The sequence below is a fragment of the Phalacrocorax aristotelis genome, chromosome 1, assembly GCF_949628215.1.
Source record: "Phalacrocorax aristotelis chromosome 1, bGulAri2.1, whole genome shotgun sequence".
Taxonomy (NCBI): Eukaryota; Metazoa; Chordata; class Aves; order Suliformes; family Phalacrocoracidae; genus Phalacrocorax; species Phalacrocorax aristotelis.
Window position 1 is genome coordinate 120,061,729 of NC_134276.1, and position 13,149 is coordinate 120,074,877.

Genomic DNA, 13,149 nt, shown 5'->3' on the forward strand with positions numbered 1-13,149 from the left:
AGACAAAATGCCAAAAAAAAAGAGAAGTGTGCTACATCCATGTCCATAAAGTTTATCAACTTACAGACTCCGGGACAGGTATATCATTCATTTTGCACCAGTAAGCACAGCAATATACAAAAGCATGCAAAATCGTTTATGGTACAGAAAGATCCTGTAACTTCACTCCTTGAGTAACTGGTGAACATTCAAACCACTCCTATTTTTCTAGGAAGACAATTCCTGAGAGGCAAAGTTGAGTTGTATGTTGGCATTTTCAAAGACACTGTACTTCAGTGAAGCATACAGAAACAACTTGGTAGGGACATAACAAAACAGGAGCAAAATATTATCCAATACAGATACTCAGAGGCAAGGAATGATCATGGGGTTAAATTACAGTAACTGGTGGGCTTTTTTATTTTGTTGAAAAGTACATCTTTTAATGGATTCAACATAGTAATAAGATAAAAAGAGGTCCACTGGCAAGGGAGGAAAATAAATCAAAAGTTTGGAAAAACTTGACACAACTGAAATAAATGACAGCTTTTTCAAAATCCCATAGGCAGGCTGTAGTAGACAATGTTTTCTTGAATCCATGGAGAAAATAAAGTCTTTGACTGATAGAAGTCAGTTTAGCACAAATGGTAGGTCTACCTAGGTAAAACCTGCACTACTTGTTTCTTTTAATAGATAATATAGGTAATATCTAGCTTTCACTCTGAACCCATGCTTTAACACTCAGAATTTATCCATATTTAATTACAATTTTATCACACTTTTCTAATCAAATAAATTTACTTTGTCCTCCAAGCAATCACCTCAGTATTCCAGTATGTAAAAAATACTTTCATTATGTTTATTATAAAAATATAAATGTTTCCACTACAAATCATTTTACATTAGTAAGAGGCCATCTACAATTGCACAATATATAATCTAAATGAGTAAGTAATGCTTTGAAATACAAGTTAACGTAAATACATATCGCCAATCAAATCACGTCTATACATTGCCTATTGAATGCTAAGTAACAGCACAAAACTAGATATGTTAACAGAAATAAATAAAATGGAAACTATATTTAAAGATACAAAACCAATAATACGGCATGTCATTTCATGAGTAGTTGCATTTCGCTTGATGTCAATAACCGATGCAAGTCCTGTACAGGAAGATGGCCACACAAATTCTAGTATCTCTACTCCACAATGAAGAATTGTACACTGCTATGTATACATATGTACACAGGGACAGGGAGTATAGGATGCTTGCAACAGAGGCCACTTACAGTACAAATCAACTTTCGACAGGGAGAGAAAACTAAATGTATTTTAAAACTCTCTATTCCTGAGAGTAAAGAAAAGCAAAATTGAGTTGCCTTTTTTCCCCAAGCATCAGTGACATTTAATCTTCTATGCTGAGCATGCTCAAACAGCTGGCAAGGAACATGACATGATATTTTGAGAAAATTGAAGGGGGTTGGTGAGAAGTTTTCAGTCATCATCTAAAAATCTAAGAACTGGTTCTGTGTTTTTGGAAGCATTTCATGGATGTCCTCCCCCACCCCAGCCCCCTCTCCAGCAGCAGAATGAAGCTGAAGAGAAACGTCACGAGGAATATGTTATAAAAAGTCATACCCACACAAACAATGTCTGCAAATGGATTTTGGTAGCTTAAATTCCCTAACAGTATCTGATTTCAAGCAATCTCAAACTGAAGAAAAGAAAGATTCTGAATGAACTAAGCAACAGAAAATACAGCCTTTCTACTCAGCATGCTGCATTTCATGATAGATTGTAGCAGATAAGTGTTTACATCTTAAGTGCTTTACTTGAATTTTCTTCCATTTTTCCTTTTTTATTTCAGCTCACTTTAAAACCCATTCATTTTTCCTTCAGAAAATATTATTAATTACTATCCTGTGAGTGTGTTTCAGATCCAGTCTTTTACAGCATGCTCACTGCTGGCTCTCATTAAAAAGTTTCTAATTCTGCTTCTATTTAGCAATGTGTGATAAATGTTGTAGCTCTACATTTTATAAGTCCCGGGCCCATGAAGAACTATTTAGAAGCTGATTCAGCCACACAAAGCCTAGGAACTGATTCTTCTCTTACTTATATGACCTATGTTACAAGGAGCTTCAAAAACCAAGCTAATACTACAAAGAAAGCACTAGTTGTTTGCTTTTGCATGCACAGTGAAATGTGGCATCCCATATAGTCATCTGTCTCTCACCCAGTCTTGGACTTCCAGGGACTCAGTGTCATTCATCAGAATCAGGTTTAGGTTCCAGCATGGCAGATCGGGAATCTGAGTGGTTTCCACTAGTGCCCAAAGCCTGACATCTGCATGCCTGGCCTCACATCTAGAGTGTTAAGAAGCTCACCTGTACACAGCACAAGAAGTGCCTCACACTATGATTTAGACCACTTGTTTTCAAAGTAAAGAGTCAGTCAGAACAGCTCTGGGAAGCTGGGAACAACAGCAGCTTAAGAGCTGGCTATTGGAAAGATGCTGAAGATGAGGGAGGGCCCTCGAATCCCACCTTCCAGGCTCCTTTTTCCACCAGGAAATGTGAGTGTTCTAAAGATAGGCTCCTTTCTGCTTTTCTTAAAGGAACAGGTGCCTAAAGGAACCTGTGCCAAAAAGCAAGGCTCCTGCAGGATGGCAGCACCTGGACAGATGTCTTCTAGTCCAGACTTAGGTAAAATTACATACCAAAGTCCAATTTCACAAGCATACATCATCCTTTCAAAATATCCACTTATCCTTGGCTGCAAGTCACCACCTCAGCATAACTACTAGCAGCTGCCCACATGGTAGTACACCTCCCGGTTCCCAGTGTTAGGGACCAGAGCCTGCCAGATGGAAGCCAGAAATGGACCACTCCTCAGGGAACTCCAAAAGCATCCTCAGTTAAGAGAGGATGCAACCCTGACTCTTTTTAGTATTTGCCAGGCAAATCTCCTACCAGAACACCACCCGGAAACAGGGGTCCTCATTTTGACAGGGAAGCAGGCCTTTGGGAAGTAAATGAGATGTGTGCACCTGACTGGGCCAGACACTTAGCCTAGAGATCGATACGCACACAACTCTGCCAGAACTCAAGCCAGGGCTAAAATACCACTCACAGCAAATGGAAAGAATCTCAACAAGTCCAGATGCTTTTTCTAGTGTCAGAGCTGGAAAAAAGACCATCTTTCTTTCCTTCTGCATTTCATATATGATGTTATGAATATTAAAAAAACCTACTAATTAACCCTCAGACGATTTCTCAGGTTGAACCAATGAAGTTTTGATAACATTTGGCACTTGGCAATAATACAGCCAGGTTAAGGTATTTAAGCATAAATACAAACAATAATGGAAAAAAACCAAAGGAAATAAATAAGTCTTAAAAATTAAGACTTGTTTCTATTTAAATGAACACAATTAGGGAAGCTAAGATAATGGTGAAAATCTTTTGTCAACTAACTCAAAGTCACTACAAAATTTATTTCTGTGTTCCTTTCTGAAGTTGAAATAGCATGTTACAATGACGTTATAGGAAATATGGCCAGACAGGTAGTGAGGTATAGTCCTCTATTTTCCTTGCTTTTAAAGAAATAAAATACCTGTTACAGATCTCTTCTGTATAAAAATACTGCAAGTCTTTCTTTCTTCTTCTTTGCTGTATAGATCAAATACACAGCTTTTACGTCCATGGGTTTTTCGTGTTATTCAGTCACTTAATATTCAAATGGCTCTAGGTTTTAGTATCACTGGTTTTTACTTGGAAGGATTTTTTACATATTTTTTCTTTTGAAACTTACTATCTGCATTAACAGTCAGTCAAGAGCACCCACCCTTTCGGATTAACAGATAGAAAACAAGTTCACTCCTATTTTTAAGGCATTTATACTCAATATTTGAGTGTCTTAGTGGGTTTGAAATTTCAACCATTATATTTCCAAAGCTGTTGCAAAGAACTTCTTTAAATTCTGCTGTTTATCAGCCATCACTTTTGCCCTGCGATGCAACTTTTTTTCTCTCCTGAGCAACATCATTTTGGTACTTTACACAGGAACAGGGCTGTTCTTTGTATGAGTTTCTACAGCTTTGATACTGCTAACAATCTTCTTTTGAGGCCCCACAACTGTAACGCCGACTTTCTTCATGTCACTGGAAAAAAGAGAAGATGCACCAGGTGAGTGAGCATACTGTCTCTGTGTTTCCTAGGGCTGATCTGAGCAAACAGAAATCAACTCGCTCCTGCATTGGAGGAGCCTCCAGGTATGGCAATACTGCTGAATCACAAACCCTGGTATGAAAAATACTGAAAGCCACTGTATGAAAACAGGAGGAGGCTTCAAAAAAAGAGTAAAAACTCATTTAGCCTTGTTGTGTTTGCTTACCTGGAAGAAAAGACAATAAAACAGTGGTCTCCAGTGGTACATGCATTGGGACTTAGTGGCAAGGGGTTCACCTCTGGGCCATCTACGATGTTGAGCCTCTCTACCACCTCCATCCCCCTGACAGCCTGATCGCTCTTCCTGAGCAGGGCTGACTTCTGACTGTTATGTGCTGAGCCCTCTGAATGGTCATCTTAACTCTATTATCAGCACTGAGATTAATGGCTACGTGGCCAAGCTTCCAGCATCTACCCTGTTTTTCACCTCTCCTTTCTCCAGGCCATCCAGTCTCTTTGTTCCTTGTGCAACACAGAAGGGGTTTAACACTTGTGAAGGGTTAACACAGGCTCACAGGAAATTGGGCATTCCTAGAGGATTTCTGCACTGTCCCCAAAGGGCAGTTGTTACAAAAAGCTATTAGCAGCCTTTTTATAGTTGCAATAATACACTAATTAACAGCACTGATGTGTTTAATTGTCGGTACTGCAGCTGCTGCTTACTCCTTCATAACTTGTCATGTATCCGGCTAGCCCAGCAGGGAGTCGAGATTTCCTTTGACAGTAAGTTCATAACTGTACTTGATGCCTTTTCAGGTGCAGAGGGAACATTATCCTACTTTTCCTTATCACAAGAACAAAGACAGATCGCATTTAAATGTAATAAACTTGCAAGTAGTAAACTTAGAAGTTTAATGTATTTAAATGTCAAAACCAGAGGCAGGAGGGAGTTCATCCCCTGAATAATTATGACCATGTAGGAGGAAAATAGCTACATAGTGTTTCCTCTGTCTCACCTGGTTTGATGGAACATGGGATCGGCAATAAAGGAAAACATTGGCACACGTGCCAACTGTGGGGAAACACCCATATGAAAGGCAGAATATAAAAATCAACATGGAAACTCCTAAACTGCGAGTGAAAGAAAGTGATGCTGGGGTACGAGGTAATGCACAGTGGTACTGTATCAGAAGAAATTGGGAATTTCCCCGGCTTCAGTAAGAAAAAGCTACGGGACTGTGGCCTTCACGCAATCACCAGAGCAGCTAGGTTTCCTGCATGTGTATTGCAACTACAACAATAATTTACATTTGTATCTTTAAATGTAAGAATATTTTACCTAAAAACTGGAAACTCTACATCAAAATGCTACTCATGCTAATGTTTAAACTTGTACCTCCAGCCACAACCAATGATGAAGAGCCATAGTCAATTCATACTTACTCTGTAGAAATCTTGGCTATCGTATCACAGGAACTGTACTCCACGCCCGTGAAAATGTCTTTGCACTGTCCTGTCCGAAAACCATTGAGCCAATCACCTGTCGTGCGGAAGGCTGAAATGTCAATGTTGCTTTGGTCCAGGAGAAGATTTGATGGCCTGAAATAAAAAAAGGATGTGATGAAAGTTAGGGAGCAGGGTTATGTATGGATTAATTTTGTGTCTAAACTTAGCGCTGGCATCAGCAGGAGCTTCCAGGCTAGATGTGGCTTTTCTGTTCATCTGTGGAATTTATCTGCTGCTGGGGCCATCACATGTACCCATGCTGGCAGCTCTGGCGAATGCTGCATAATCATCTTGCTTAAGAGTGCCAGCTTCCCATGCCCACATTTATATCACTGAAGCATCACCAATTCATGAAGCGTATTGTTACTTTACAATTTAACGTGTGAAGCGTTAGCAAAGACAAGCCTAATTTAGATTATATTTATGTGATTCATCTCATCCAAAACAACACACAAACGATGCACACTTTAGACTCCAAGTTGAGCATGTTGGTAGAATTCACACGTATCAAATATTCAGAGTATTGCAGCCCACTGACAAATCCCAAATGCTGCTACTAAGTAAGAAGCACAAACAATAAGACAATATAAATGTAATATAAATATAATAACAACAAATTGTATCAAGTCTAAAAATCAAATGATAATCAAATGTGAGACAAATGTAACTGCATGAGGCTTGCATTCGGCAGTGCAGAGGCAGAAATAGGAAATTTGTTATTAAACACACTTAGCCAAATGTAAAATGCAATTGCCATGTCCAGTTTAAAAATCGATGCTCACTCTAAGGCTGAAACTTCCATAAGGATATTGTACAAATAATTCAGAAGTGAGAACAGAATCATCTCCTGCCTTTGAAATTAACTTGGTGCTCATGAAGGATGCTGAACTGACATGACTTGCGTCCAAGTTCTCTACTTAGAAAACAATGAAGAAACCAGTAAGAAACAAACAAAACCAACACAATGAATCAAACAATATATGTCCATGGTTCTTTGCTCATTTAAACCTTTTTCCATCTGCATAAGTCTACCTACAATCTATTGAGAAAAAAAGATATCCTTCTCAAAATAATGATTAAATGTATAATTTTTTTATCAAGGAGGAATATATTGCAGCTGATCCTGCACTTTGCATATTGCAAATAGCAAAAATGGCTGCTCCCATATTGATCCAGACATTCAGTTCTGTTTGGTATGAATACTCTTCTTTTCACGGTCTTGTGAGCATATTGTAACTTCTTATTTGAGAGCATCAAGACTAAACATAAATGCCAGCCCTTCCCCATGAAGTCGCTAGAGTTAGCCTCTACCGCACCTCATTTTAGCCATCTAAAAATACCCCATATAGGCCCAGCTAGCTTTCTGGCCTACTGCTGCAGTCCATGGACAGACACATACATTTCCAGGCAGGGGGTTTGTCCTCTTGGTAACAGGTCTTCCAGGCAAACAGCTTGGGGAAGACACCCAGCTCTCTGAGGGTGAACCTACTCTCGGCTGTTCCTCCTCACTGACTTGCTATTTTTTTCTAAGAGGTGTGAGAAGCCCCTGAATAGCAATATGATCAGTAATTTACTTCTACTGACAAGCTGTCTTAATAATTCTAGCTACCCTTCTCTCTCAGTGCTAATTAGTACAAAAATGACTTCCTTGACTAGTCAGATGTTATTAGAGACATCAACTCTATTTCTGCATTTTTGTCTCCACTGACAAACATGCCCATACTGGACAGCTTTTTAGCCCCCACTCAGAAACATACATGCTCGATTTCAAGTGAAGTACCTTATAGATGTCTATCTCAGGCTTAAAGCTAAGCATGCACTTAGCTGTGCTACTGTGATGGTTCTACTCATGAGCATGGGAGACTGAAATAGAGGATGTGCAAAGCAGTTGCACAGAAACTTTACAGTCTATTTTCTGCCCCATAATTCTTTTTCCCCATGGCTCTAGTGAAACATCGCCTGCACAGGAGTCTGACTACTACAGCTGAATCCGTCTGAAGTGACTTTTGTCACTGGAAAGTAGTGAAAATGAGGGGTGGTTAGACTAACGCCGTAATTTAAAGGAACTGGTTGCGCAGTGTAATGGGTAGGTCACAGTTGCTGGTGCTGGAGAACTGATCTGGATTGTCAAACACCCTCTTCACCCCAACCCCAAGCCATCTCTGAGCACTGGAAAAAACACAAAGGGGGAGATTGTAAAGGCACCAGAAAAACCAAAGTGTCTAAATACCAGTGAATAAGCAGCCTAGAAAATCCAAACAAAACTTCTCAATCCCAATACAAGTATTTATTAAGTTTCATCAAGATCAGCAGCACTGCAATAACATACCCTTGCAGTACATCTGACTTGCACTGGAATCAGGAGATACCACATAAATTATACTGACTTTTACCTTTTACCTTTGAAAAAAAGAACAATATAGCTTTACTAAACAATAACTCTTGGTATTTTCTATGTATTAAGCAGCACCTTTTACTTCTGACATTTTGCCAATTGTTATCAAACAGCTGATTTCTTTCAGGCTCAGGAAATTATTTTAATAGCTTCTTCCCTTTCAGGATTGCAGGCCATAATTTAATAGCTCATTAGATGCTTGAAAATCTTAATTTCAAAACCATAAATGGACATAACACCGCTGCATATTCACCATCCATTTTCACCAGGTCTCAGAGCGGTGAGGTTCCTGATCAGGCACCTTTTGCCTGACTACCTCCCCTCTGGAGCCCGGCCAGGACCAGGAGCTGCTGCAAATGACCCTGATCACTGGCACCAACTATGGACCTCAGATCCTGGGAACAGCCATAGACAGAAAGGAAAGCAACAGAAGACACCAGAAACCTGCTCTGCCCCCAAAACAGTAAAGAAGGGAAAGCACAGCATGGCCACACCAACTCAAAGACTGAGCTGAGGACAGAAGATACAGCACACTTCAGGTTACTGTTTTCATGCTAAAACCAGATCTTCAGCACCTATGTGATATACAGCTTTAAACACTCTTTAGTTAAAGGCTGAAGTTAGATAATCAGGCCCAAAAATATTTTTATTTGGTAGCTGTACAGCCTGCATCTCCCTCACTACTGTTTGTCCCATGAAAAGCGAACGCTTTTTATTTATAGTTTTCTGGGTATAGTGTCTGGAATCCCAAGACATTTATTAAGAGTATTTATGAAGTGTCCTTAGTGATAAAGCACGGAGATTTTTTTTTTCCAGCCTAGTATGTCCTTTCAACTTAAATCTAATCAAACATGACCTGACTCAAGAATCACTAATGAAAAAAAAAGTATAAACAAGTTGAAATAGAACAGGTCTCTAGGATTAGGAATTAGAGTGGCCCAAAAGAGCTTTTATGTTTATTACTTGGATCAAAGTATCATCAGGACAAAAAAATATGACCTAATTTTAATGCAAGTGACCTCGGAATAACCAGCGCTGTAAAGTATCATTTTTCTCCTTGTAGGATTCCAAACAAGAATTAGTTACTTTCCTCCTCAGAGAGGACATCTGGACAGTTTATCAATGAACAGGAATTTGTCTCACTGTGAAGAGTCTGTGATGTCTCCTCGCATGCACCAAGGGAAAGCTGGGCTTTCAGAGCATCTGCACACATCGGCAGTTTTTCTCCCCCATGACCCAGCCCCTAGCCAGAAGGTCTGAACGTGAAATTTATGGTCTGGGTGATGTGCGCCATGAGCTCACACTTTACTAGACAAATTAGATGGGTTGCAATCCATGCAGCTGTAAACGATGTCCTGCAGGGTTCCACCTGATCTTTTACAGCTTTTCATAAATCAGTACCTACTAGCTTCAGAAGAAAGTCATTAAAAAGAAATCATGGAAATTACATGTTTGCTCAGAGGAAGTGAAATAGAACGTTTCCCTCTGTCTTTTCTTTTTTCTCCCCTCTTTTTTTTTTCTCTTTCTAAAACCTCTCTTTATTTTGTTGCTTTGACCATCTATGATATACCCCATCGTGTTGTCTTTCAACAGTCATGGAGAGACTTTCTACCCTGCTCATCCTGACTGCTTGTCTGTCTACGGAGTTGTATTTACTGACATGTGGTGCCCTGAAAAAAATCAGCAAGACTCAAGTTAGGGAGACAAATTTAACAGCGAGATGCCAGTTACAAAAGGACGTGTTGCTGAAAGCTTTCTCTGGTTGTGCCCATTAGGTTGACAGTTGGAATTAACCTGAGTCATCCGCAGTAGCAGGGAGTATAGTTTGTTATCATTAGCACAGCTTTTTGTCACAACACAGGAAAAGTTTTGCTGCACCATGTAGTAATGACAAAGACCACAGAAAAGATCTTTAGAACCCTTCCCAATATGGCATGGAAATCTCGTCTGTAGTCGGCTGCTGCCTGGTGAGAAAGGGATACATTAACTTGTAAAATCCAGGAACCGAGAGAAATGAAAGGAAAACGTCCTGCCACTTCTTCTACATGAAGGGTGGTATTCTGCAAATACACAGAGGAGTTGTGCACACAAGATCCCACACTTCATATTGCAGTAACCTCTCTCTTTCCATCCCTTTCTCCAAACAATAAAACCAACTTTCATTTTTTAAAATCTGGGCTTCCCCTTCCACAGTCAGTTTCTTTTAAAGGGGAAAGCATTTTAAAAACATAAAGTAATTTCCTGGGGAAAATTTTAGGTAATCATAAGCTGATTTTGTAAAGTGAAATTGCTCCCTAGGAGGGGGCCAGGCCTGGTTTGAAAACAAATCTTATGTGCTTTATGATGATGGCAAGCTGAAGCACAGAATTCAGGTCTAACAAGAAGGATATCTCCTATTTTAAGAGAAAAATAAACCAAAAAACAACAGCTGGCATAGAAAGCAAATTTTAGTTTTATCTTCTACAGCAAGTAGAATCATAGGTATACATACGTATCAACAGGAGATTAGTAAATAAACGGCACGCCAAGTAGAGTCATTCTGTTTACGTGATTACACCTGGACCTTAAAGATAAGAATCTTTGGAGTTCCACCTCTTCGTGCCCATTTTTAAGGTATCCTTAGTAAAATTTGTAACTTAATCCCTAAAACTACAGTTCACCTCTTAGGGTGGCACATTTGCTTTTCCCAAGGGGCTTCATGTCACGGTTGTATGCTCTCAGAATAAGCAGATTGTGACTGCTCTTTGAAGTCAAAAGAGAGCTGGAGAAATGAAGAGGGGTAATACAAATAACAAACAGGGAAAAGAATGCAGGTGAGGCTGATGGCCTGCTGCAAAATGAAACATCTCTCTAAATGTCACCCTGGACTTCTTATTTTCTAGTTCCATGTTGTCTGTTGGCAAAAAAAAAAACTTCCCACAGCTTTCTCTAGGACAATGGGCAAATAAAAGTTCAACTGCCCCATAGGTCAGTCCTCCAGTCTTCCCTACTCCTTTATCTGCCCCTCAGAACATGCTATTCAAGAGGCTTTTACCTTTTCAGCATCCTGGTGGGGTAATAAATTATATGTCTGGGTGTATCAATGCTCCTCAATTTACTTTTTCCCCCCACCAAAACCACTGAAGGCAAAAGAATACCAGCATGTTGCTGAAACGTTTTCTTTTTCTCGTAATACAGCTTAAGCTGTGCTTTTAAGCCGCAGAAGTAATGTCACATGGTCATTTCCTGGGATTCATAGCTGGCCCAGAGACAGACCCTTAACGGCAACCAGTCATTATTGTTAGGACAGTCTATAGGCTCTTTAGAAGAGGGAGAGAAAAATGCCTCAGAGAGCTTTTAAAATGCTTTTCTGGCTCTTTGCATCTACCATTTGCTGTGTTTGACTTGCCCTTATATCTCACATTTGGCCGTGCTATGAATTTCTACAGACGTTTGCTACAGCATTCACGGCATCAGGCAACGGCTCCGTGCCGTTTCTTTTTCGAGCATTTCCAGCTCAGAATTGCCATTAATGCTAATGAGGGCTTCACGTTGTAAACCCAGCACATCAAGCTGAGAACAGCAGAACAAAATCCCTCGGAATCACAGTAAACAGCAAACGCTCACGCTCAGGCCACCCGCTGGTCTGGCTGCATTACGATTTAAATTATACAGTGCCCGACTCAGTCTGCTGTGAATTCTTGTCTGAGTTTCACCAGCAGAGTCAAATTAGAGGTGTGAAAGTGCAAATAGATGTTTTATTGTCTCAGTTAATAGTGAGCCCAAGCAACTTTTAACTTTGAAGGAACAATGGTTGATTCGTGTCTGCCTCAGGCATGGTATTAATGACTGCTGGAAAAGTCAGGTGAAAATAGGGCTTTTCTGTCTCTAGCATGCTAACTAACTGAAGTCCCTAAATACCTCCTCAGCCTAACTCCTGGATTCCCTGCAAAACCCAAACGATGATTAGATACTAAGGAGTATAATTTACCGTGATCTTCCATTTTTCGTCATAATTTGTAGTTAAGTTTTCCCCCTCTCCATAAATTCGCTATTTTATGTTTAACAGACTTCAGAAAGAGAGCTAACACTGTAGGCTTACATTACTTGAATTCTTTTAGAGAGAGCAGTCCATTTTAGGACACGGATTATGTTGTTGCTGGGTTTTGAACGAGGCTAAAAATTCACATGTAGGCTTGCATTACACAGCGTTTGGCCAAACTGTTTTTAATGCCTGGACAACCACAAAGCGTAAGCCCTCTCTGAAATGCTCTAAGTAAAACTGAAATCTCCTCCCTTCAGCCCTCCAGCCTGAAAGTTCCTAACAGGGAGAAGCAAACAAGCAATATCACAGCAGGTCAGCAATATATGTCAAGGATCTGAAGACTTCTGACCTGAATGGCAAAAAAAAAAAAAAAGGGAGCCCTTCAACAAAATGTTCAGCCAACACAAATAGGCGTTTCATTGCAAATATTACCATAAAAACAGGGCTTCAATTATGCTGCATAATGAATGGAGCAGTCTGAATTTTTTATTTGTCCTGTTCACTGCTCCTATTGAGTTTAATTTTCAGGAATATCCTACCAAGCTAGCATACTAGAGAGTTTCCACTGAATCATCAGATTTTAAGTGGAAACAAACTTTGCGAGATGCAAACTTCAAGTTTTAAATTGCAGGTGACGCCTCTGGACGTTTGAGGGCAAACATTACTCTTGACACCAGTGAGAGTGTCACAATGACAGCCAACAAAGCACATGTTTAGCAGCGAACACTTGCAATCAACTACTTGCAAATAACAGGTTGCCCAAAAACTGCTCAAGGAAATTACTCCTCTGAATAATTCAAACAACACATCAAATTCAAGAAAATCAGGACAGGGCTGTAAACAACTTACTAACACATGAAAGAATATACGAGGAATTATTCATACATATTTTCAAATACTTTCGTATTTTCATTGGAAAGAGTAACTGACCCTGACCTCCTAAATTTCGTGGACTATATTGAAAGAATTTCAGCTATGCTTTTTCTGAAAATAAGTGGCTTTCTTGTTTTTCTAGCCTTAGCTATAACAATAGTGATAGAACTCATATTTTAAGTGGAGAACTTCTAATGCCTA

The 13,149-nt window shown here is 39.7% G+C and overlaps 1 protein-coding gene across 2 annotated transcripts in view; it reads right to left on the reverse strand.

The window, feature by feature from the left end:
• Positions 1–807: 807 nt before the first annotated feature.
• EPHA3 (EPH receptor A3) overlaps positions 808–13,149 on the reverse strand; it is a 229,837-nt gene continuing 217,495 nt past the window's right edge. For both annotated transcript variants that reach the window (XM_075103532.1, XM_075103522.1), the window contains exons 16-17: positions 5,594–5,749; positions 808–4,143 (exon numbers count right to left, since the gene is read on the reverse strand). In XM_075103532.1, the coding sequence (XP_074959633.1) occupies positions 4,038–4,143; positions 5,594–5,749 (262 nt within the window). In that variant the 3' untranslated portion in view covers positions 808–4,037. The remainder of the gene's footprint in view (positions 4,144–5,593; positions 5,750–13,149) is intronic.